This window comes from Notolabrus celidotus, chromosome 19 (assembly GCF_009762535.1).
Source record: "Notolabrus celidotus isolate fNotCel1 chromosome 19, fNotCel1.pri, whole genome shotgun sequence".
NCBI lineage: Eukaryota > Metazoa > Chordata > Actinopteri > Labriformes > Labridae > Notolabrus > Notolabrus celidotus.
In genome coordinates this window covers 5,373,279-5,399,753 of record NC_048290.1, presented here as the reverse complement: position 1 = coordinate 5,399,753, position 26,475 = coordinate 5,373,279, and the positions used below count along the sequence as shown (strand labels likewise).

Here is a 26,475-nt window from a genome sequence, read left to right as displayed (position 1 = left end):
TAGCTGACCTAAATCTCCGCTTCTGAATGAGCTTTATGAGAGCGAGGGAGAGAGAGAGGCAGAGAGCGAGGGCGCGACAAAGGGGAGACATTTCTCTGTCACACTAGATTTCACTTGGTAGAGCTCAGTTTAAAAAAAAGAGAGAGTCATCATATGATCGTTCCTGCTGCGAGGGGGTGGTGATGAGTAATCCTGCCAAGATACATTTCAAATGCCCTTCAACACGGCTGAATTAAACATTCTGCTTAATGTGTTTGTGCTCTGCAATGTAACGTATCTTGGTCTCCTATAGTGGCTGATGTCATACACGCACATGCAGAATATTAACAACCAGGGAGTCAATATGAGCTTAAATACGACTCTGGTGCAGGATCAAATGACCCCAGCATCTACTACAAGCTTCTGCACCGTCATCTTTCACCACATCATGCAGCATATGACAGATTAAGACGTTTCTTTTTTTTGCAAATTTGCATGTTATGAAAGCTATTCTAGGAGGATGATGTGAGCCAAGTCAGAAAAACGAGGTCATAATGGTGTTTCGGTAAAAAGGATGGAGAGAGAATAACTGAATCCACGTTGAATAATCTGCGGTTTTCGCTGCCCCTCCAGCTGTGAGGCTGCCTTCAGCTCATCTGGCCAGCAGGACATGGTCCAGCTGCTGCTTTATGGCTGACCCAGCTCTCTCTCTCTCTCTCTCTCTCTCTCTCTTTCCTTTCCCACAGTAAATAAATAAACAAATAAAGCAGCAGGCATGAAGCACTGTGTGTGCCCAGACATGCTTAGTTACAGCACAAGTGTGGAATGACATATGATCACAAATCTGCACTCACATAATCCTGCTCTGTCTCTCTCTCACACTCACACAGCTACACAAAAGCTGCTACCCGGTCCAGTTTTGTTTGACTGCTTATGAGCCGATTATGCAAAATAAACCAGTGAGAGAATTTGACAGATTGGTATGATATTCAGGAAACCACATTTAACTCTTGCTCTTAACAGTTCAGTAATGTAACCACCTACATACACAAACAGAGCCAAAAACATACTGTAGAAGCTGCTGGGTTTAACAGCCTCACCATATTTCATGTTTGGGTCTAATGCTTGTTGATTAAGCTGGTTAAAGGGGCTTAATTTATGTTGCAAATGATGTAAAAAGAATGAATAAATGCAGCAACGTTTTCATGTCTAATGCTGGATGGATGCAACTACAGGCCAACCTTTTTAATCTCACTTTTAACTGAGTTTTATTCTTATAACAGTTTTATCTCACCTTACTTTATTTATTTATGTATGTGTTTATTTATTATTATCTAGTTCAAAATTTAGTCACATTTTATTTAATTGTATTTATTTATTATCTACTTCAATTTTAAGTCAAATTTGATTTTCTTTCATCTTATTTATGTATTTATTAGATAGTTCAAATTTTAGACACATTTTATTTTATTTATTATCTAGTTCAAATTTCAGTCACATTTTCTTTGCTTTTATTTTATGTATTTATTTACTTATTTATTTATTTATGTATTTATCATCTACCTAGAGTTTTAGTCAAATTTAATTTAATTTAATGTATTTATTTAAGTATTTATTTATTATCTAGTTTCAAATTTAGTCAAATTTTATCTTATTATATTATATTATATTTTATTGTATTTCATTTATTTATTATCTAGTTCAAATTTTAGTCACATTTTATTTTATTGTATTTATTTATTTATTTATGTATTTATCATCTACCTAGAGTTTTAGTCAAATTTAATTTAATTTATTTATTTAAGTATTTATTTATTATCTAGTTCCAATTTTAGTCAAATTTTATCTTATTATATTATATTATATTTTATTTTATTTCATTTATTTATTATCTAGTTCAAATTTTAGACACATTTTCTTTTATTGTATGTATTTATTTATTTACCTATTTATTTATTTGATAAGTATAGCATCTTATTTTCTTTTACTGGTTTAATATTCTAGTGTTTTATTATGTTAGCAATGTATTTTATTTTGGTGAGTTTAATTTCCTTTGTTGAGTTTTAACATGTTATTTTACCTCCAGTGTTTCCTCATTAAGATACCATGAGAGTTTCCTCAGTTCATTCAGCAACTTCTCTTTTATTTTTAATGTATTTATTTATTTCATTATTATTATTATTATTATTATTGTTGCATATATTGTGTTCTTAACCTTAGCATTGTGGGGTGGGTTTAGGGTCAGGGCCTTGTTATTTTTATTTTTATATATATCTTTTTTATTTATTTATTCTATTTTAAGTTATTTCTATGTACAGCTCTTTGTGTTACAATGTCATTGTATGAAAAGCCTGATTGGTTGATTGATTTTATGCTAAATGCCCCAATGAAATACCATCCGATTTCTTATGTATGCTAAATTCATCAAACAAATGCAAATATTTTCTCTTCTTTCCATCAAGGAGTAACGTCTCCGTAGCATGTCTTTCTCGTCTACATCCTTCCATGTGCAGGTGACAAAAACTGAAGCTCTTCATTGCCACAGACGAGCACTAATGTCTGCATTGGGGCATCTTTGTGTCACCACCAGCAGCAGCAGCAGAAGCAGCATCGTGTAATAATACATGACAAAGATACTCCCATACACTGCAGGGCTCTAACTGACAAGCAGAGAGTCAGATCACACCTACACCACCTTCGTCATCCTCACCTCACACGTGTTGTAGTCCTCTGAATCCAGCAGCAGGCAGAGTTTAGGCAGGAGCTCGGGCCAGTTTTGTAGCTCTCCTTTGGAGGCAATGGTGGTGATGAGGATACCTGGAGAGAGAAGAATCAACTTTGTGAATGACCTTGGAATAAAATTCTTATTTTAAGGAGTATGCTCTTTACTTGTCAGCAGGTTTCAAAAAGAAAAGAGAACATACATTTAGTTCTGCATTTATAGCCCACAGAGCTTGTAGCATACATCTGCATTTTAACCACACTTCAGTTCACTGCTGTAGAATAAAACAAGAAGTGATGTAGGAGACGCTGAAACAGCAATGACCTTCCTTACTTATACTTAATGTGTATATCTGTCTAAGTGTTGGGACATCAAAATCTGGCTTTAACCATGCTTATTTATCTATTCAGTACTCGTGTTTTTAAAGGTGCAGCCCGACAGATAACGTCACTCTAAGAAGCACAAGATTTCACCTCCGCTAGCTTCAATCCCTGCTCCCCTGATTACCCTAATGTGCCTCACCTCTGCCTCGTTCCTCTGCCTCGTTAACCCCGCTCCCTGTATATTTAAGCTCAGTCGTCCCTCCCTTCTGTGCCAGTTGGACTTGTACTCGTGACAGCGGTCCAGTCTTCCTTTGTGTGAGTTCCTTGTGTGTATTCTCTTATCCTGTTTTGGATACCTCTGCCTGTTTCCTGATGGACTACCTGTGTACTGAACTCTGATTAAACAGAGTGAAATTTGATTCCTGCCTTGAGATTTGCATTTGGGTCCTGTTTCATGGCTCAGTGTGACAGATAATACTTATTCTCACAAAGTAATGTACACCCTGCTTAGAAAAGATGCATTGATCCCTGTTGTAGTGATGCATATATTGCAAAAGTCCCTTCATTGTCGAGCAAAAAACTAAGTATATTTCCCCATGAGTCTCCATCCCCAGATTCATATACACCAAATTCAGTTTTCAATAACATCCAGAAGTCATTTCATACCTATATGTTTTTTTATTTCCTTTGTGTCCTTGCTGTATTTTAATCTGCTTTTGTCTCATTTCAGAGCGAACAAACTTTTAAGAAGTACGCCGTAACATCCAGCAGACCCAGAGGATGAAACTTACCCACAGTGGCCCGGATGAGCGGCGACGAGTCACCGATGTTTTGGAGGCACTCGCTCTTGATGAAATCAGACACGCCATTAGGGAAATTTTGATAGTGGGCTTTCACATTGTTCTTCAGGATCAGCCCACTCAGGGACCGGGTGGGTTCATCTTCGGGGGTGGAGAGTAAAACTGATTAATGGTTTGTTAATGTTTCAGCTGAGTGCAAACACACTGTTAGATTCAAGTTACAGGGCAGAGTTAAGAGTGTTTAATAACTTTGTTTTTAAATGGCCATAATGCCGTTTTATTCAACTCAGCACAGAAGGAATAATCATAATCCTTCTTCACCTGTGCTGCTGAAAAGTGCAAAAAAATACCCACTAAAACAAAAACTTCTGGACTTATTATTGAGCTCTGTTGTGAACACTTGTGGTTTGTGATATCTTTACAAGAAGCAATAATCTTAGCATCCATAAACGTCTCAACACTCCTCAAAATTCATCTACTATTCTGATGGTCGAGCCCAGAGTTCAATGTTGCCAAGAATTGGGTTTAAAATTAGAGTGACCCATATTCTGAGTGCCACATCATCCGTGGCAAAGAAGCCACGGGGTCAGCCAAGTCACGGCCGAACAGACCTGTCACTGAGCACTTATGTAAAAAAAGAATGTTTTAAAAAACATGTCTGATGTTCACGCTGTCTGGTAGCATCAGGTGTAAGAACACGAAGCAGATACGACAAAGTAACAACAAAACAGAGAGGTGGAGAGCTTACCTTCTGATTTTAACTTTGTTAGAACAAATATTAAGTAGTTGTTGAAGTCTGGGTACTGGTTCAGCTGCTCGAGTCTCTGGGAACAGTGGTTGAGGAAGACAACTGTGCGTATACGATTCATTACATTCAAATGCATGACTGCAAAAAGAGCTTCACTTCCATGTGAGGAGAAGAATAATAAAGGTTTATGTGCAGGTGCAGGTGTAGCGTTACGTGTGTGTGTATGTGTGTGTGTGTAAGAGGGGAGTGGGTTTATGTTTGTAGATTGGGTCATAAACATGTCACAGGATGAGGCTTACTCCGGTATATCTCCACCTAAATGGCATATTTACGGCTCGTCAGTGACTTAATGATGCGGTGCATATGAGGCGATACATAAGCAAATCATTTGGGGTCCGGCGTGCAACCAAATAGGAAACATAAGCAGCGGCTGCACGGAGCAGTGGATCATTATTGTTTCATCTGAAAGCAAAATTATGTTGCGACCTCTGGGAAATACTGGAATGCATTCTCCTTTGATGACAGTAGAGAAGTTGAAGGGTAGATTGATTGTGGACCTTTCATGTTACGCCACTGCAATAACTGTATTCATATTAACAGCCCTTACATTTTATTTAAAGGCAGACGGATGCTTGCAGTGTCATGCCAAATAAACAGGAACACTCATAAGATGTATGAGGGAGCTTCTCTGTGACCATGACTAGACTGTAAATGACATATTACAGTAGAATATGATGTTGTCCTACTTACACCACTATTAGAAAAGCCTCCAAAATAATATTAAATACTAAAAATGATACATTTGTAGTCCTTCTGGTACATAAAGGTTACTTAGTATTCATAACTCAAGTTTGGGTATGGAAATCCATAGTTTTAAGGACAAACAGGACATTATATCTCTGTGAATTCCATAACTGAACATCACTGTCTCTGCTAATTTGTTCAAAATGTGCATTTCTTTTTTAGATATTTTCACATTTTAAGGCTTTTTTAAGCAACATACAGAGTCCCTGAAGTGTCAATGTTTCATTTTGTATACACAAGGTAATAACTTATGCAAACAAAATAATTTCTACATATTTCCACAAATGAATTATCTTGCATGAACAAAATTTCTTGTACACACTGGATAACCAATTATTTTCTACACAGCTTATTCTGTCTTCTGTACATACTTTTATTATCATTATTTTCATTGTATTTGTATTTCTAGCTTAATAATTACTTCTTCTATTAATATTATTTGATATTCTTAATTATTGTGTACAGGAGCAACTTTAATGTATTTCTTATAATAACTTGTGTGCACAAGATATTCACTTGTGAGTCCAAAAAATACCTTGAGCACTTTAAAAAAAAAAAAATAATCAGGGGGCTCCATATGTTTCAATTTTGTCTTATAATGTATTAACTAGATCATTTTTTCAATAAAAAAACTATCTGCCTGCATAAATAATTTTCTTTTAATGTGTTGCATGCAAATTCTATCTAGTATTAATCTGTTGTAATAATAATACCATGTTTAGCTGTAATCTCATTATATACTGAAGTGAACCAGCCTTGTTAGGAGATTAGGTAGTGGGTGATATATTAAAGGAGTGTTACATGTATTGGCTGCTAATTGAATTATTTCTACTGAAGCAAGTGGGAGGTGTAGAAAGGCAATGACTGCTGGCTGCACAATACATACATGCAGTAAATAGAAGGCTGTTAGAAGTCTATTTTAGGCTAGATATGCCTTCCAAACCAGATAAATGCAGCATAAAAATCTGGGCTGCATGTGACAGAAGAGGTGTTAATTTATCAACATCACTTCATAAAATTAATAAAATAAAAATGTAAAATAAAATTAACAAAAATCAATGTCATGTATTTATATTTAGGGCTTTCCAATGTAACATTAATTTTAATGAAAATAAGTGAGTTATCCTCATTGAACTATGATCTGTGAGAATTAAAGAACACCAATAGACTAAATCTTGATTTAAATGGTTAGTAATGGAGTTAAAAATTCTAAATTTAAAAAATGTGGATTTGTATTTTTGGGGGGTTCTGACACTTTTGGATAATTGAATATGCCCCGGGTCAAATTGACCCAGGAACATAATTGCTGTTCCAGAGAAACGAACATAACAAGAGGGTTAAATTAACACAACAGCTGCTTCAATATTTAATATTTTTTCAAAAAGGCAAATATTAGTAATTTAGCATTGCACGGCCTGCTTTGCTAAGGAGACACAAAGCTGGACAACACCTGCGTACCTGCTTATAACGGCACCTCAGCTAGTGTTAGCTGTGGCTAGCCTGTTGAGTCGATGTGACATTACAAAGACAAACTGAATTAATAAACATGTAATAACAGTCATGCAGGGTTCAGGTAAGGATACTTGTTGGACGGATCTCTGTGTGGACGTATCTGGTGACTGAGACTCTTTCAGCAGCTGGAGAATCTGTTGAAGTCCTTGCTCGTCTGGCTTCCACTCACACTCCATCTTGCTGCTGCTGCTGCGGATAAAGAAATAACATGAGAGGATTTGACAGCGAACGCCTCATAGATTCCTCTCAAAGGCACGAGCACGTAAACGTTACATGACGCCATGTTGCAGATACGGAGAGGCGTTTTTACCTGTTGTGACTTCGCCGTCGGCTGGATCTGAGTTAGTGTAGAAATGTGACCGTCTGTCTGGGTTTTCAGACATGGGCCTGTTACGGCAGGAACATCCGTTTTCGCAACAAGCTGGAAAGCTGCGGGCCAAACAGAGTCCCGACGCATTTATGTGGCTACCTCACCGACTGACACCCGGCGGAGGGGTCCTAGTGCCTGCAGAGTACCGACCAAACATGTACTGTTAGACACATGTATTCTTTTCTTTTTTATTCATTTATGTATTCATTTATTATATTTAGTATAATTTTATTTTATTTTATTTCATCTTATTTATTTATTATCTAGCTCAAATTTTAGTCACATTTTATTTTATTTTATTTATTTATTATCCAGTTCAAATTTTAGACACTTTATTTTATTTATTTATTTTCTAGTTCAAATTTTAGTCACATTTTATTTTATTCTATTTATTTATTTATTTATAATGTAGTTCAAATTTTTGTCACATTTTATTTTATTCTATTTATTTATTTATTTATTATCCAGTTCAGCTTTTAGACACTTTATTTTATTTATTTATTTTCTAGTTCAAATTTTAGTCACATTTTATTTTATTCTATTTATTTATTTATTATCTAGTTCTAATTTTTGTCACATTTTATTTTATTCTATTTATTTATTATCTAGTTCAAATGTTTGTCACATTTTATTTTATTTATTTATTTATTATCTAATTCAAATTTTAGTCACATTTTATTTTATTTATTTATTATCTAGTTCAAATTTTAGACACTTTATTATATTTTATTTTATTTATTTATTTATTTATTATCCAGTTCAAATTTTAGACACTTTATTTTATTTATTTATTATCTAATTCAAATTTTAGTCACATTTTATTTTATTTATTTATTATCTAGTTCAAATTTTAGACACTTTATTATATTTTATTTTATTTATTTATTTATTATCCAGTTCAAATTTTAGACACTTTATTTTATTTATTTATTATCTAGTTCAAATTTTAGTCACATTTTATTTTATTTTATTTTATTTATTTATTTATTTATTTATTTATTTATTTATTTATTTATTTATTTATTTATTTATTTATTCATTTATCTATCTAAAAATCAGGGCCTTGATATATTTTTATATATTTTTTTTATTTTTTATTTTATTTTATTTTAAGTTATTTTTATGTACAGCTCTTTGTGTTACAATGTCATTGTATGAAAAGCGCTTTATAAATAAAGCCTGATTGATTGATCATTTCTTTCTCATCTACATCCTTCCATGTGCAGGTGACAAAAACTGAAGCTCTGCTTTGCCACAGACGAGCACTAATGTCTGCATTGGGGCATCTTTGTGTCACCAGCAGCAGCAGAAGCAGCATTGTGTAATAATACATGACAGAGATACTCCCATACACTGCAGTGCTCTAACTGACAAGCAGAGAATCAGTTCACACCTACACCTGTTGATGTTCGTATTTTTTTTTTTTTTTGCACTAATCACTTATTTTTGACGCACATTTAATCCAAGACTAATTCCTGTTGATGGATAAGTAGATGTGAATTTAAAAAGAGTTTAGGATCTGACAGGATTTAGAACGAGGCCTGTAAAAGTGCATATTTCCGACGGTACTTAAACGCAGCGCGGCTCACTTTGAAGGATTCGTGATGTCATTGTTGTGTTCAAGAGCGCTGGTTTAAATCTGGAGTAAAAAGGCACTACTGCTGCTATTTTTGTCCTTTATAAAACTTTGTTTCTAAAAGCAAATACTCAGAGTAATTTGTTTTAAACTTCGTTGCAAATCACTTCCAGTAAAAAGAGATCAGAGATAAGATAAGATTTACTTTATTGGTGCCCCAATGGGGGAAATTCTTTTGTTACAGCAGCTTACAACATGGGACAGGGGAATACAACAATGTAACATAATTAAAATATAATAACAATAATAATAGCAATGAAAAATATGACAACTATTACAGATGTATACACACTATGTACACTTCTATCTGAAGTTGTATTTATTGTTTACTATCAATCAATCAATCAATCAATCTTTATTTGTACAGCGCCAAATCACAACAAACGCTATCTCAGGACTTTTTTACAAACATAGGAGGTCTAGACCACTCTATGTGAAATTATGAACAGAGACAGAACTTCAAGACAGGGTAAGACTCAGTCTGACCCCACCTTAATCCACCATGAGCATTACACATCGCAGTATTTAGCTAGTTACAGTGGCGAGGAAAAACTTCCTTTTAACAGGCAGAAACCTCAGGCAGAACCAGACTCATGTTAGACAGCCATCATGCCTCGACTGAAATACTTACTTTTGATAATTACTACAACTCACGGTCATACTACATACCCATACTATTTTTTATTTATTGCTTAATCTGTCATTACCAACTATAATCACACCATGTCAACCTGTCACTACTGAAACATTTTTAATACTGCCTGTAATTACTGCTATTTGGGGTGGCAGTAGGGTCGCCGGTTCGAGTCCCAGTATGGACAAAGTTTGGCAAGTGGACTGGTGGCTGAAGAGGTGCTGGTTCAATTGCCTGGGCACTGCTGAGGTGCCCTTGAGCAAGGCACCGAACTCCCAACTGCTCTGGGTGCGCTGGTTGACGGCAGTTTCCTCACTCTGACATCTCTCCCTAAGCATGTTCACTGCATGTGTGTGCATTTGTATGTATATACCAAAAGAACTGTATGTGTAACATGTCCAAAAAAATAGCTTGAGTGGAAAAAATTGAATTTCCCCCCTGGGGATCAATAAAGTCACTTTCTTCTTTTCTTTCTTCTATTTAATCTAAATTCCATTTGTAACATTGTATATATATCTAAATTGTATTTTTATCTTTATTTATCTATTTTAATTTAATTTAATTTAATTTAATTTGATTTAATTCTATTTTATTTAATTTATTTATTTATTAATTTATTAATTTATTAATTTTATTTATTTATTTATTCATTTATTTATTTTATTTATTTTATTTATTTTATTTATTTTATTTATTTTATTTTATAGTGTTGAATATTTTTCACCACTAGGTGGCGGTACACCACATAAGTGCGTCTGATCTGCCTTTAACGGCAAATGAAGAAGTGAGCTCTACTTTCAGTACGCTGCTGCCTCTCAGCGTACAGAGCAGCTTCCAGTGGACCAGTCTCTCTTTCAATCCATGTATTTTCCTTTCCTTACGTCCAGTTATCACACCTCCAGCCCAGTAGTTTTTATTTTGAATCGTTGTTTTTGGATATTCTCCAGGACGGTTTAAGGAAGCGAAGAAGAAGAAGAAGCAGAGGACTCATTTCTCTTTTGCCTTCTTTCTGCTTGGAAGCTTTTTTCAAGAGTTATTTTCTGCTGTTCGAGGAAACATGAGCTTTTTATTGTAAGTTATTTTTGTGTCATGGCTGTTTATGTTATATCTCCTCTTGGCCTTCCTTATCTTCGACTAACATCAATGGTATTAGCTTTACACGGCTACAGTAGACAGCTAGCTATAGCACAATACGGGCTATGGCTATTTCCTGGACTCCCATCCGAAGCCTGTGATGTGATCAGCTCTGTTTTCTAGACATTATGTTAACATTAACATCTAAATTAACTACAGATTACATGTAGTATAGAAGTATTACTCATACGCATCTATATATCAATTCAAATCCACTGTTCACACACACAAGGGCTCTTTATAAGTAAGAAGTGTTGTCAAGTGGGACTGGATAATTGCTGGTGTGAACACTTTGTTGCTGCAGGCTAATCCACCCCTGATGTGACACTCATCAAACCTTAAACCCAGGAGTGTGTCTACGGGGGTGGCAGAGGGCCCCTTGGATCTGAATGACCACCCCATATCCTTCACAGTGATTGGCTGTTTTTGCCTTGTTAAAATCACCCATTTAGATAGAGTTGCAACAGGCTGCTAGCAGCTTTCTTTACATGTAAACTTAGCACATTTCTCATGTTGGTGCTTCAATTGAAAGCAAAATATTTGTATATTTTTCATAAGACAAGTGCATAGGAGAGGTATCTGTAAGTAGGTTTTCATGCACAGCTCCATTAGGCAATGTAATTGCACAATTTCCTCTTCCTAGGATACAAACACCAGGTGAGAACTGATTTATTAACAAGAGTGTACCTGCTTCTACTAAGGTAGATAGCGTTATGACCTAATTCAGCAAGCAACTATTGGACCCTCTTTTGGTCTCCTCAGTTCGTCACATAGCAAAAAAAATGACAAACAAGTTGGCAAGGAGCAAACTGGTTGCATGTCCAATGATGAAAACATGGACAACTTCTCAGCTCTGTACTTTTCGTACATATTCCATGCTTTACCTTTGGTACGAATGAGATGCATGCCATCTCTTGGATGCATTTCCATTCGACTTTCAGGTCAAAGCCTGGCATGAAAACTGTGAGGCATCCACAGAGGACTTAGGCCAGTTGGGGGCGGATTGCAGACTGTCATGTTTCCAAGTATTTTAAAAGTACAGTTTCAGCCAATCACAGTGAGTCTCTCCAAAACTGCTAGCAAACTCTTGCACACATTTATTAGCAATATTTTAGTCCAGCAATATTCCCAGTAAGTTAAATTATAACAGTATATAACAGCTGAAGGCCACAGTTTCAGGACCAAAATTCTGGGAACACATCAGGAGCCTCATGTACAAAGGGTGCAAAGTTCAGATGCATCAAGAGTGACATGACCGTGGAAATGTGCGGTGCCTCCCGCCAACTTCATGGCTGGCGTACGCACGTCTCTACAGCTCTTCATCCATGCGCACAGATTCATACATCTGGATGTTTTTGTCCGTATGACGTTTTCTGGATTTGAGCGTACGCCATGTTTCAGTAGGAAATCCATGCAACTCTTTCTACATGAGGCGCCTGGTGTTGTTGGTACAGTTCACGTGAGGATGAGGGTTACTCACTAAAAATGCTGTTCTTTGCAATCCATACAACAAGAGCCTTAGAATTGTGGTCCCAGACATGCAGTCTTGCATGAGCAGCCTCCAGATCTGCAGACATGCTACTTATTTTGGTGTGTGTCTGTACTCACATACTTCATGCCACTAGGGGTGTAACGATTCTTTTGAACAAGGATTCGATTCGTATCACGATTAAAGGACGATATTGATTCATTTAGAACGATGCGATTCAGTGACTTGAAATCGATTCAGTAACTTTGATACTGGACAGTCCTAGATTCCTGTAGTTGGCGTGAGGTTTTTGGCCCGAGCCGAGTTTTGGTCTAGTCTCTGACTAAACATGCTGGCGAGGCCTGAGGCTTCTGCAGAGCTGATGTTACCTTGCGCCTGAATTGAGTAACGTTTAACGTCTTTATCATTAAAAGTGCAAGAAAAACCCACATCCATAGAAAGTCAGCCGTGCTTAAATCCAATGTGTTATTTCCTAGTATCGATACAATCAATTTATTACCTTTTAAAACGATGTTAGATCGATATATGTCGTTCGAAGACCAACTTGCCGAGCACAGATCGATGTAGTCGGATCATAGGAATATAAATCGATACATCGATGTAGTAGATGAATCGTTACACCCCTACATGCCACCCTTGAGTTTGTGCTGGGCCACCCCAGTCAAAAAATTCTGGACATGTCCCTGCTCTAAGACTTTACTCAATTGTTATTCTTTTTTAACATGAGTTTAGAATCAACTTTATTCAACCCTGAAGGGGGAAATTCAGGTACATCCAGCTACATTAAAGCTTGATTATGTATGATATGTTAAATAGAAGTAAGGTGACCAAGTTAACAAAAACACCAACGTTTGGAGCATTTCCAGCTGATTTAGACTTCTTACAGGTGTTATGTTAGTTAAGTTACATGGTACCAATAAAGCCTCCTCTTGATGTTCATCGTGTCCATCAGGCCCGAGGCTTCAGATACCTCTGATTAGCTGCAGCTGACGACTAATGGTTTAATGCTAAGTTGATTAAAAGCTGAAGCAGAGGTTGTTGAGAACATTATACTCTAAGAGTAGGAGCCTCAGTGACTGTTATGTAACCAAACTGATGGTTTTTTCTGTAAAAAGGTTTTCTACATTAACAGAATAAGGTTGAGTTAGATTTATATATCTGTTTTCTTCTGTAATATAAGTGTAAGTGATTAGAGTGCCATGTCGTGATGCCTCTAAAATTCCTGTTTAATGGGGCAGTGTGGGATTGTGTGCAGCACCTCTCCAAATGGCCTCATTATAGACACAGAGAGACACAGTGTTCTGGTCCTCCACTGTGATTCTGCCAAACCCATCAAGTCAACAAGAGCTCAACTCTTTTGTCAGCCTGTTTTAAAAAAAAAAAAGATCTTATCTTTTTCTCAGAAACAGTCCCTCAATTACTCAGGAACGGCGCACGCAGGATTCATCATCATCATATCTGACTGTCTTCTCATTTGTCTACTATTTGTCTTCCTCTTTGAAATATGACTCACAGTGGAAACCGTTCCGCCAGGACGTTCAAGCCCAAGAAGAATATCCCGGAGGGTTCTCATCAGTACGAGCTGTTGAAACATGCAGAGGCGACGCTGGGGAGTGGAAACCTGCGTATGGCAGTCATGTTGCCTGAGGGCGAGGACTTAAATGAATGGGTGGCTGTCAACAGTAAGCTCCTATGTAACTTTTTTTCCCCCCCCTTCACTATTGTACGTCCTTCGAGGTTCAGATTCCTGGTAGACTAACCTCACCTTAACATGCCTTCCAATGTTTAAAACTGTGACTCTGTCTCTTACATTTGCATGCTTCTCACTCAGAAGCCCTAAAATCTCAATTAGTCCACACATCAAGAATCGGGCTGAGATCTTGGCTCCCCCTCTAAAGGCCGTATGAATTAATGCTGGAAAAACCCCTGTGAATGTTAAACAGACCTTATTGTCTGTGCTGCTGGAGCCTTGTTTGCTTTGCTCTAAATTGAGACAAATGGACGGTCAGTCGAAACTTGATTTCCTCCCAAGTCAGAGTGTCTTTGGGGTTTGAATGTGCAGTGACTTGGCATATTAGCAACCGAAGTGAGGCTTCATTTAGAGTCCTTTTAGGAGATTTTCATATAAACTGTAAGAAGTTGAATTGAGATTTGACTGTGAGTGTATTGTACAATTAGTTTCCTTTGGTTTTTGACTCTAGCGCTGCTATTTGAATCTGTTAAAGTTGAATTCAGTGGACTTGGATGCATTACAGTGCATGGTACTTTTTTAATGCATTTGCTATTACATTGAGTGGGACAAAATACTGATGCAGAGATTCATCATCGTCCTGACTCGTGCGATACAATTATCCTATTTCTGCCACTAAATATTGATCTTCTAATTTGAAAATAAAACCGTCCTTTGAGCAGATTACCCATCCAATTTGATTCCTTGTGGTGCCGCTAGGGATCTCTCAAAGCGACTCATTTCCTTGTCTATGAGGAGAAATTTAAAATCCAACTAACCCGATTTGTCTAAAGGTTAGAAACCGCTGTGAAAACAGTCAAAATTGAGCACAATTTATTTAACATGGCTGTACACAGGATCTCTGGCTGTTTTCGAAACCGCCTACTCTACTAGCAGTACGTACTGATTTGGCCAAAATTCAGTATGTAGTACGTGAACAAGCACAAAATCTGCAGTGTGGGGGCGCTGGTGGCCTAGTGGTCTAAGCGCCCCACGTATGGAGGCTACAGTCCTCATCGAAGAGGTCGCCGGTTTCCTTTCGACTCCCGGCCTCACCATTTGCCGCATGTCTTTCCCAAGCGTGCCGGATACGGCCCTGGTGGTGAGGCTTTCAGCAGTGTGACTGCCCCCTGGTGGCTGGCTGCAGTATAGGTAAAAAAATCCGTCTCCCCCATTCATTTGAATGGGGGAGCAGTCAAACTTTAAAAAATAAATACACGTCGTACGAATGTCTCTCACATCCGTATGCTGTGGTGATATGTAGTTAGTATGTGAGTGTTTTGTGTCCAATGCCTCTTTTTTCTGAAAAGTTTCTTTTTCATTAGTTATTAGAGTTTAAAAAACGGGGTTTTACTTCCGGGTTTCCTTTGATTCACAGCCGCCGTAGAACGAAACTTCAAAGGGCACACAGCGTCTTTTGACGTTACGCCGTAGGGCGGAGCTTATTACAGTGGCTTCACAGGCTCTGGCTGCACAATGGCTGCGCCCAGGAGAGGGATTTTTTGGCTTCAGAACTGTACAACGGGAATAGGCGGAGCAACGCTGTCCATTTTTATTTACAGTCTATGGTCTTTCCCCACTCTCTATTCCCCACCTTCCTATCTCTTCAGCTGTCCTGTCAATACAATGCAAAAAGGCCCCACAAAATAAGAAATAAAAAATCTGCAGTATGCCAAAACTCCCAGGATGTCGTACTGATTCGGGAACACCTCTCAGTATGCACCGGACCAGTCTCCCTCGCCGACTGTTTCCCACAATGCACAGCGCTCGTTCCGCTTCTTCTTCTTTTTTCTTCTTTTTTGACGTGTGGCACTCAGCTTTTAGGTGCTGTGAAAATTAGTAAATTCCATATAAACCACTTCTTAACTTTTTAATTCATAAGTGGATGCTAAAGAAGCAGTTTCTCTTTCATCTTGGCCGTTGTTTACTTCCACTTTCCGAAACCAGAAATCCAGCGACGTCTCTCTCAGCATCCTGCAGAACAGATCCAACAGAACAGTCATACTACAGACTAAATTCAAATGGGTAGGCAGTATGTAGCAGGCCGTTTTGAAAACAGCCACAGTCTGTTGGTAAACAATGTCAGACTTGTTTATTATGCGTGGCTACCATCAGCAGAGCTAGCACCACCAGAGTTCTACATTTTCTAGATAAAAACACTGACAAACGAGAATCCCTCTATCATATGTACGTGTTTACATCGGAGTAGTAGAGCAGTATTGCATTATGGCAGAAGCCTTTACCTGAGCGACAGCTACAGCTAGCTAGTGGTTGGTGGCAGCGTTACAACTTTGACATAATTTATGACCTCATGGTAATAAAAACATTAATGGTTTGTTTGACAGACGAGTCATTCTGGTGCTGACAAGTGAAGGGGAACGACATTTAATGGTTGAGTCGACTAACCTGCTGGGTCATGTGAGGTACCATAGAGAGAGCTTCCCTGCAGTTCCCACTAAGAACACTTTGTGACTCTATAATATGCATCTGATACTTTCCCACGATATTAACAGATGTTGTTTACTCAGCAAGTTCACACGTGTTTTAGCTTTGTATAGATGACTTGAGGAAGTAAGAAGAACTTCTCCTTACTACACTCAGTTTTTTACGACATTCATCTTGATCTCTGCATGAGGGACAGTCCCTTCATTCTTTAAGACTCTATTGTTGGCATGTTTGATTGTTATGTGTTGTGACAGTAGAGGCACGTTTGACATGCAGCAGAAGTCCTCTGCCAGAATCCAGAGGGGAAGGTTATACGGAGGGCATCTTAAACACGAAGCAAACAATGGTTTCATTTACTTTGAAGAATTCGTCTCTGATGATCATCTTCAGGTGGAGAGGATTTGGTCCTCACAATGTCCAGAGTTATGTTTGTATACATGCTCATTCTCATGTCGGGGTACTTATTATGGTTAGTTGAGGGGTGGTTCCAGGGCAGAGTGTGCAGCGGGAGAAGAAGGAGGAAATGCCTCTCTCTCTATGAACGATATCTGTTCTGAATGTTTGGACAAAAATATCCTAACCTCCTCAAGTAAAGAGAGGAGCCGGAGTCCCTCTAAACAAGGGACATCTGCCTCATCAGCTGTTCAGTGCGTATTCTTCCTGTGACATTAGCAAATTGAACCACGCACAGTAACTCTGCCAACACTTTAAATGGATCTGTCAAACACATGGAGGGCCAAACTTGGCCGTACGCCTGCAGCAATGAGTGATAACACAATTTGCAGATAACTGGAGTGCGCCCTGCTCTACAGCGGGGAGTGGGCAGTGAAGTGGGGTGACTCTGTGGGAACATGAAGCAAGATATTTGAGCTGCACTCGTGATATTTGAGTGTCATCTTCACTTCCTTTTTAAAAATCTGTTTCTTTTCCTTCCTCAGCGGTGGATTTCTTCAACCAGATCAACATGCTGTACGGCACCATCACAGATTTTTGCACAGAGGAGAGCTGTCCAGTCATGTCTGCTGGTCCTAAGTAAGTGAATCACCGTGGGTTGTGGTCGCTGACTTGTCACTCCTCAACAGGGCAGGGGTCAGGGTGTTGTCAGACGGGCCAAATAACCACAACAGACTCATTGGTGAGGAGTCTGTTGTCCAGTTTCTAGGCTCTGTAGCTCCTTGTGGATACTTTACTGTAAAAAGAATCTTGTGAGGAAAACTTTGCTCGAGATTAAGATTATAGTTTGTTGCACATTGAAAAGAGGATTCCAGTATTTGTACTTATCAGCTCTATTTTTAGATAATTTGGGGTCCAAGTGGACAAAAGGATTGCTTCCACTGGCAGCTGTGAAACAGGCTGTATTTGCAGCAACTTAATCTGCACTTGGCAAATGCCCTGGATCAAAGTACGCCTGCTCAAAGTGCCTGTTTTCACCACTTATGAGCTTTGATTGTGATTAAAACTATATGACATCATTACTAAGTGGTAGAGAGCTGTTTCTAACCACAAACCAGCTGTTGCACTCCTCATTTTAAAGTCTCCACTGACAAAAACAGTCATTTTACCTAGCAAAAGAGGTGAATCACACATCTAGCAAGGCTCCATTTGGTACTTTGTTTTAATATCATGTTGGTTGAATCAGATCTAACCCTTTTAAAAACCACAATCACACAGAAACACAAACAAAGCAACCAGAAAGCTGTAAACCAAGGGGCCCGAACTACAAAGCAGGATCTGTTGGTTAACGAGGTAACTTCAGGTTGACACCTCAGGTTATGTTCAGGATAAGAGATAATCCCCTAAAAACACCACCTACCGACCAATCAGAGTGCTTGATTGCCGAGCTCTGTGAGCTGATCATGAGGGAGGACGGGAGAGAGGCAGAGACTAAAATAAGTTGGCCCCAGAGCCTTGAAGTTCTTGTGTTTTATTAGATGGCGAAATATGTGTGTGTATCTCTTTAAATCCAGTTTTAATAACTGATTTTTATCTCCATGCTGCTCCGTTTGATACTGACAGCTGCAGCTGACATATTACATCTCAGACTGTCAAACATACCATGAGAATAAATCAGCGCAACAGCTAGTGTAAGAGAGTTAAAGGGAGTTATTATGGCTCGATCTGTCAAACACTAATGATGGAAAGTGATATTATAATCCTTAATTTGAGCCTTCACTCTCAGCGTTTCTCTTTTCCTGACAGTTCTTCCTTCATTTTGTGAATGCAGCTGTGTTGAAATCTGATCATCTGGGTGATTGGTTATATGATGCTTTGACTCTTACTCTATAACTGCTGCTTTTTTTAATGGAAGCTGGAGGCTTTTGAGAGCAATTTAAGAGCTGTGTCTGTCTGAGAAGTCTGTGTAACATTCACAAAAATGTCTATACCACTTCAAAACAATCAAAGCTCCTCAAGTAGACCCTTTGATCTTGTACAGCTCCACAGGAATAACACCATTTGGGCGATTTACTCTGAAACTTCTTTAAAAAGTCATTAAAATAAAGAGACCACAGGTTCAAAAATAGTGGAATCCCCCTTTAAAGTTCATCAGTAGGAAATGACTGGGAATTCTCGAGTTAAATGTTTCTGATTTGTGTCCCCTGTAGGTACGAGTACCATTGGGCTGATGGAACAAACATCAAGAAGCCCATCAAATGCTCGGCTCCCAAGTATATTGATTACCTCATGACCTGGGTGCAAGACCAGCTGGATGATGAGACGCTTTTTCCCTCAAAGATCGGTACGTTTCATGTCTGTTTTTCCCTCTCACATGTCAGATCGATACTTCTATCATTGCTGCAAGGAAGGAGAAATCTCTTCTTGGTGAGTTAAAGCAGTGATTCCCAAACTGGGGGGCGGGGTTTTGACAGGAACAGGGCGGTAAGGCAAAACGCAGCATTCTGCACTGTTAGCAAAGCATGGCAGATGTTATAAAAGGGCTGCCAAACTGATGAGGAATCTACACCAACCATCACAACTATTAAAACAAAGTAAAAAAAACTGACGAGTCATACCTCACTCTCAGTTTCACCTCCACCTACAGAGCGGCCCACTCTTTAAAATGCAACTTCGAGGTAGATCATGATGGCAGCAAAGCACAGCCACACCTCTGAATGATAATGCCCTGAGCCTTCTCTGATTAACACCGCCGAGGGTCATCAAAAACAGCCAGCATTTGCATACATACCAACACAGGGCTCGACCTCCCGACCAGCAGAGGCTTGTGCTGTCACGGGCGGAGCCTTTATAGGAGCTGGACGGCAGCCAGCTCAAATACTTTGTCTCATTTATGCCTCAGCACATCTCCATGGAGGGAGCTGACGGGTGAAGATGCTCCTCTGCAAGGACAGAACACCTATTAGCATTATTTTCCCAGGATTCATTAATCTGTTAGAGCTGTTTGTTTTGTAGCAACCGAACCAAAACATCATGAAACTCAATGTCATTAAGACGAACACAGATTCCTCAGGGTGTCTTTTTAATAATTCTGACCTCATCTGGATTAACTGTGACCTCAGGGCTCAGTTGTTCAGAAGTATTCTGATTGGATTAAAGCGGTAGGATTGGATTAAATCTTGAAAACAGGTTAAAAGAAAGAGAAATGGATTTTGAAATCAGATCGGATGTGGTAAGTGGGTAAGTGAGTACGATTTATTTATAGAGCACCTCAAGAACAGAGGTCACAAGGTGCTTTACAACAACAACAACAATGGAAAAACATTAAAATGCAAAACAGCTATTGCACTTAAATACAAAAACATGGCATAAAAACAGACAGATTGGGCACGGACTTGGGCCTAATGGTTGAGTTGCCCACCCATGTAGCGGGTGGCCTGGGTTCGAATCCAGCCTACGGCCTCTTTCCTGCATGTCATTCCCCCCACTCTCTCTCAGTTTCATACACTATCCACTGTCCTCTCCTCTCCAAATAAAGGTGTGAAAGACCAAAAAAATAGAATATATATATATATAAAAAAAAAACCCAGACAGATTGAACAAATGCAAGTTTAAACAGATAGGTCTTCAACTGCTTTTTAAACCTGCCACTATGTCCACGGTTCTGAGTTCCAGAGGGAGACTGTTCCAGAGTTTAGGACCAACAACCTGGAAAGCACAGTCCCTTTTAGTATTTAACCTGGTACGAGGCACAACCAGTACCCTGATCAGAGGACCTCAGAGTCCTGCTGGAGTTATAAAAGTTCAGCAGCTCCCTGATGTAGACTGGAGCCTGACCACTGAGCGCTCTGCACACAACAAGAACAAGAATTTTAAACTGGATCCTACATTTAACTGGAAGTCAGTGCAAAGATATGAGGATCAGAGTGACATGAGACCTTTTTAGATGATTTGGTCAACAGCTTAAGAGCAGCATTTTGGACCACTTGTAGGTGGTTCAAGGATTCATTGGTAAGACATGTGAAAAGAGAGATACAGTAATCCAGCCGAGATGACACAAAAGGTCTGAGTTCCAGTCCTGGTTTTTATCCAGTTTGTGTTGTTCTAAACTTTTCAGTAGAATTGAGAAACAAGGGTAAGACAGTTCTTGTTACCAGACCACTATGTTTTCTTTTTACCCTGTCTTACTATGATATAAGCTATCAGACCAAATGAACCTTTGTGGACTAGAGTTGAGATAACTAATGAGAAAAGAAGTCAGGAAACTCCTAATCCCTACAAACGGCTGGATTACAGGAACAAAATGGGATCAATGTTTCAAGATTTTTACAAGGATGTTTTTTCAGCATTTTTCTCTTGGATTGCAGAACCACTACCATGACTTAGCTAAAGAGGAACACTGTCAGATTGTTGAAGAATTAAGGATCTGTCCTCTTAAAACCGTAACAAAGAGACGTTAATATCAAGCGTTGGGTGGATTTAACCCCCCGCTGTGAACCAAGCACATCTGATTAGATCACTGGTAATCCAGATTTGGTAATCCTTGAAAGTCTGTTTCTAGATGAGGTTGATCAAGTCCTTTGTTTCTTTTAAAATCAAAGACAAAAGATCCTGGATAGAAAGAAGTCGATTCCCAAATCTGGCTCATTCTTATCCAGGTGAAATCTTCAAGATGCCCATGTTTGAGTGTTTAAATACAAGTGAAGTGTTCAGCAGAGCAGGCTGTGTACAGGTTCAACTCTCATAGCCAGCTTTACCCAGGAGTCTTCATCCTGTCAGTCACCAGCTCATGTTTGAATAGTAGGCACTGAATCTCTCTAAACCGTAGCAGGAAGCTGTCCAAAGCTTCTGCGCTCACTTCTTTTCACTGAATCACAGCGAGGACAAGCACATCACGTCTAAAGTATGTAAAGAGTAGCAGTGCTGCTGTTGTAACAGCTTCAGATCCTCCTGACTTCACATGAAAACATTGTTACCATGGGGTTGTTCCCGGCTGCAGTCAAGAGATTGTTTGCACTTCCCTGAAATCGTGCCGTGGCCTGCCTGTTAAAACATTTGAAAACCCAGAGAACATGCTGGAGCTGCGGCTGCCTTCATTTGCTGGGAGATTTTTGTAGCTTCTTGAAATGAAAAGTGGCAATAGAGGGGGAAAGAGGGAAGTCACGCACAGCTCCAGAGACATATTGAGTGAAGTTTTGTGTCCTTATTGTAGTTAAGCTGAAAGAACAGTAACACAGAAAGTCTTAAGGGCATTTCAATGTCATGAAACACGACCAATAACGGCTCAAATTGAGGCTCCTGTTACTCCAGTCGTTATGTTTAAAGTGATCGTAAATCTTTGTCCGTGCTCGTCTTAAACCAGTCCTCTACAAGTCTTGACGCTCCATTAAAATTAAAATTGTAGTGTCGGCCTTTGCAAATATTGAAAATAAATGCCATGAACGTTGTAAACAACCAGCAGGTGCACTCCCTCAAGCACCAAACAAGAAACAGCAAACAGGGTAGATAGTAAACACGGAGGAGACTCCTGGGAGGTACAAGCTCGTGCACACACACAACAGCTGCTGTCTCTGAGTCCAAACTGGATGTGATGATAGTTTGAAGCCTTTGTTGCTGCCATCAAGGTCAGAGTATGGCAACAGTTACCTTCGTTGAAGTTTAAAAACCTGCCTGCTAGCTTATAATGCTATCACAGCTAACAGCTTTAACACTGCAGACAACAGAAACAACTTCAAACAACAGTATGTAAAAGAGTGACATGAAAAGCTCCCCAAAAATGAAGCCAGAACATTCAGAGTTCTGCAGCGTAGGTTGTAAGGCCCGCCTCCCCCATGTAAACAGATGGGATATGGGCCAAACTTTAAAATCCAATAAACGTCAAACACTTTTTTTTAAAAGCACGGTTTCTGTCATTATAGTTGGATTGCATGAAGACAATTTATGTCATAGTGTTGTTTGTTTCTGAGAAGTAGAGTAGCAGAGTAGACGAGGACCAGTGAGAGGAAACCTGATAAACATAGATTCCAAAACCACAAGTGTCTGCTTCAAGACGCTTTCAAGCTTTAGGCGGCACCAGGCAGACGCCATTACCACAACACCATCAGCCCATCCTTATCGTCCAGACTGTAGCTCCAGAGATGTACGTGCCTGTTGTGGAGAAGCATTTTGGCTTCACTTTTGTGCAACAGAAGAAGTTGGAGCCAAAATCTGCTTCTTTTCCTTCTCTGCTTATGCAGGATTGGAACAAATCCCAACAGCACTCTTGGTGAATTCTTAAAAATAGCATCTGCAAGAAAACCAGCTTTAGAAAACTCCTCTATGAATGTGAGCTGTTAGTTACTCTACATATTTGGTTGTTTCATACATGTTGTTTGTTTGTTCTCTTCTCCTCAAGGTGTCCCCTTTAAACGAAACTTCATGTCAGTGGCGAAGACCATCCTGAAGCGCCTGTTCAGGGTCTACGCTCACATCTACCACCAGCACTTTGACTCTGTCATGCAGCTGCAGGAGGAGGCCCACCTCAACACGTCCTTCAAACACTTCATCTTTTTTGTTCAGGTGAGAAGAATCTGAGAGACAGAGAGAAGAGTTGTAGGGTCGGTCAGACTGAAGAAAAAAGATGGAGGAGTATCTATTTTTATTTTATTTTGCAGTATGTTGACTGAACTATATATTAAACTTACAGTATAGATGCCTGGTATAAGATGTAATACATTAGAGTAGAGGGATTTCTGTCAGTTTTTTATTTTATTTTATTTTATTTTATATATTTTTGGGCTTTTTTTTTCCTTTACTGATTGTACAGCTGAAGGGAGACAGGAAATTTGGGGAGTAGAGAGTGGGTGAGGACATGCAGTAAATGGTCAACCGACCGGGAGTCGTAACGGTGACCTCTGCGACCAGGACCATAGCCTCTGTACGTGGGGCACTTGGACTGCAAGGCCACCAGCGCCCCCTGTCATATTTTTTTAATAGAATTTTGAGATTAAAATCCAAATGTTTCCTTCTATTTTTTTTTTTTATATATATATTTTTGGCCATTTTGGGCCTTTATGATAGGAAAGCTGAAGAGAGACAGGAAGTGTGGGGAGCCAAGAGAGGGGAAGAAATGCAGGACATGGCCCTGAGTCAATCTGGCGACCTCTGCGACGAGGACTATGGCCTCTGTATGTGGGGCTCTTAGACCGCTAGGCCACCTTTCCTTCTTTTTTTTAAAGTTAAAGAAGCCTCTCTCCCCATTTTTCTACTTAATTTGAAACATTTTGACTTTATTTTTTATATTTTGATCTTTTTTTTGGCATTAGAACTTTATTAATAAAAGGAGAGAAAAAATCTCAAAATATCTGTAAAAAAAACCCACTTGATGTCATCTTTTTTTCAACTGGGCACCTTTCCTGAGAGTCTGAATATTCTTATACCTTCAACTGTTACTATAACAACATTTTATCATGAATAATGTACCATACAAAGCTTATAATGACAGTATTTTCTCCCTTTCCTTTTGTCTTTTCAGGAGTTCAACCTCATTGACAGGAAAGAGCTCGTCCCGCTTCAGGAGCTGATTGAAAAACTCACGACTAAAGACAGATAAACAGCGATGTAATCCTTATTTTATTGGTCTTCTAGTTTTTTGCACAGATACCCGCCCCCACCCTGGCTGTATGTATGCAGTATATACTATATTTCCATTTGGGGAAATGTTTTTAATAAGGCCAGGAAGAAGGAAGGGTCTTGATAGGTTTAAGGCACCAGGACTAATGCAATCAGGGATTACACACTTAATTGAACATTTAAACCACAGATTAACATAACAGAGAGAATAGTTTTAGCTGTACGGAAAGATCCCCAGTATTCAGTCATGGCTTACAGTAAGGATAATATAAACATATGTTCTTTAGTTTTCTATTAAACCGCACTGATGTTTTTCTTTCTCTTTGATTTCATCACGAGGCGTTTCTCTGCTCTTTAGATTCTCACCCACAGCGTTTAGAGAAGTCGCTGTATCATAACAGGAGGGCTTTGTTGGTGTTACGGCAAGAACTGAAGCCAGCCTTTAAGCTAGTTTAACAAGTTATTTTCACCGTTATTCAACACAGAGGGATCTGGGATGCAGTTTGATATCTGTACTCACCCACATCTGTGGATACAAAAGAACCCTAAGTGCCTAGCATGGCTCATAATTGCCCTATATCAACAGTGAGAGCTGTACAAACATAAAGGCCATATATATACACCAAACTTGATTCACAAACCATTCAATTTCACATCCCGCCTCCCTTTAAGTTCTCTGCTTCTCGCGCCCAATTTTCTATTTGAGGTGTAACAAGACTCAAACATTATTTTCTCTGTTTCCTCACCGACCTTTGACCCTGTTTAGATCGTCTCTTTCCAAGTGTTCTGTGAGGTTTTGATAAATGAATGTGTTGAAAGACAGAGAAGAGAGGGTAGATTTTTGTCACAGGACTTCAACTCTAAAGCAACATGTTCCTGCGTACTAGTTTCCCACCAAAACTTTAAGTAGAGATGCATTTTAGAAAAAGTATTCAAGGGATCTAAAACCTTAAATTGTACATAAATGTCCGCTCCTAGACGTAGAGACTTGTGTTTGAGAAGTCCACAGTTTCAAAGCATTTTGAATTGGATCCTGCTGCATCCCGTACTTATCTCACAAGCCATAAAGCACTTTGAACAATTCTCCTGACCTCTCTCGCCTGAATGTTTTACTCTGCATAGACTGCGCTTTGTGAGAAGCGGCGTCATGTGACTGATCATCGGTTCCCTTCCCCTCCGTCATATTTCCCCCCCAAATGAATGTTGAATTGCTTATCCTCCCGCTGCAAATTGGCTTTAAGGCACAAGTGAGATTTCTTCTGCTTTGTGTGTGTTTGTTGCCGCGCTTCAAAAACAGCAGATGCATGCCCCCCACCCTTTCCCCGGTTTCAAAGTGTAGTCTACTATGCAATAATTGACACGACACTAAAAAGTTTAGCTCATACTTTAATATCAGTTTTCCTTTATAGTGCTTAAATTCTGGTGTACGATAGACTGCTTTCTTTGAGGATTTGTGAACATTTTATATATCTTCTTATCTGAAGTTTGTCAGAGAGGTGTAATACTTTAATGCACACTTGTAAATACCGAGGGTTTGACCTGTTGGAGAATCAGCGCGCATGGAGTGGTAGCTTTCCGTTTAAAGAATGCATTGAGTCTTTTTAGAGGCTGCTCCCCCTCCCTTATTTGGATATTAAAATATTGTTTGTTTGAAATGTTGAGTATTTTTTCCCTCCCACTTCCTTAGCTAACTATTATGAATGTTACTGCTCACCAGATATCTGAAAATGTAATAGAAAATCAGTCATCCTGAACGCATCTCATCCTCATGAAATGCCCGTAACATAGCCTATTGCCTACAGTTTTTTCCTCCTTGACTGTAATAATTGATGAAATGTTTGTAAATAATGGCTTGGTAGGGGGTTTTCAATGCTACTGAATTGATTTATGCTGTTTACAAGGCAAATAAAGGTGGTCTTGACTCTTTGAATTTATTTTTCTTTCATTATGGAACCATTTAATTTCTCATAGACGCTGCACTTTAGCACAATTTTGCAGTATTTGTACTCTTCTGTATTCTGATACATTTACTTCACAGCTACAATAGTTTGGATAGTAAAATAAAATAATAAGGGGCGCTGGTGGCGTGGCGGTCTAAGCTTCCTCGTCGCAGAGGTCGCCGGTTCGACTCCCGGCCGGTCGACCT

The 26,475-nt window shown here is 38.9% G+C and overlaps 2 protein-coding genes and 1 long non-coding RNA gene across 6 annotated transcripts in view; 2 read left to right on the top strand and 1 right to left on the bottom strand.

The window, feature by feature from the left end:
- tnpo1 (transportin 1) overlaps window positions 1-7,387 on the bottom strand; it is a 40,017-nt gene extending 32,630 nt beyond the window's left edge. The window contains exons 1-5 of one of the 4 annotated variants that reach the window (XR_004634993.1): window positions 7,199-7,387; window positions 6,960-7,077; window positions 4,573-4,648; window positions 3,816-3,965; window positions 2,690-2,796 (exon numbers count right to left, since the gene is read on the bottom strand). Coding sequence is in view for 3 of the 4 variants with exons in the window: in XM_034710110.1 (XP_034566001.1) it covers window positions 2,690-2,796; window positions 3,816-3,965; window positions 4,573-4,648; window positions 6,960-7,064 (438 nt within the window). In the remaining variant the exon portion in view is untranslated. The remainder of the gene's footprint in view (window positions 1-2,689; window positions 2,797-3,815; window positions 3,966-4,572; window positions 4,649-6,959; window positions 7,078-7,198) is intronic. The other 3 variants (XM_034710110.1, XM_034710111.1, XM_034710112.1) reach the window with 3 other exon arrangements.
- Window positions 3,301-4,770, top strand: LOC117831416. The gene is made up of 2 exons (XR_004634994.1): window positions 3,301-3,339; window positions 3,755-4,770. It is a non-coding gene; the product is annotated as an uncharacterized LOC117831416 (long non-coding RNA).
- A 2,910-nt stretch (window positions 7,388-10,297) lies between the features above and the next one.
- mob1bb (MOB kinase activator 1Bb) lies at window positions 10,298-26,259 on the top strand. Its single transcript, XM_034709557.1, has 6 exons — window positions 10,298-10,599; window positions 13,667-13,833; window positions 17,264-17,357; window positions 18,929-19,062; window positions 23,113-23,276; window positions 24,232-26,259. The coding sequence occupies exons 1-6, from the start codon at window positions 10,586-10,588 to the stop codon at window positions 24,307-24,309; spliced, it is 651 nt and encodes a 216-aa protein (XP_034565448.1). The 5' UTR covers window positions 10,298-10,585; the 3' UTR covers window positions 24,310-26,259.
- The last annotated feature ends 216 nt before the right edge of the window (window positions 26,260-26,475 follow it).

Coding starts and splice junctions, on each gene's coding strand:
- mob1bb (XM_034709557.1), top strand. Junction 17,358..18,928: donor GTCATGTCTGCTGGTCCTAA/GTAAGTGAATCA, acceptor TGTCCCCTGTAG/GTACGAGTACCATTGGGCTG. Junction 19,063..23,112: donor GCTTTTTCCCTCAAAGATCG/GTACGTTTCATG, acceptor CTTCTCCTCAAG/GTGTCCCCTTTAAACGAAAC.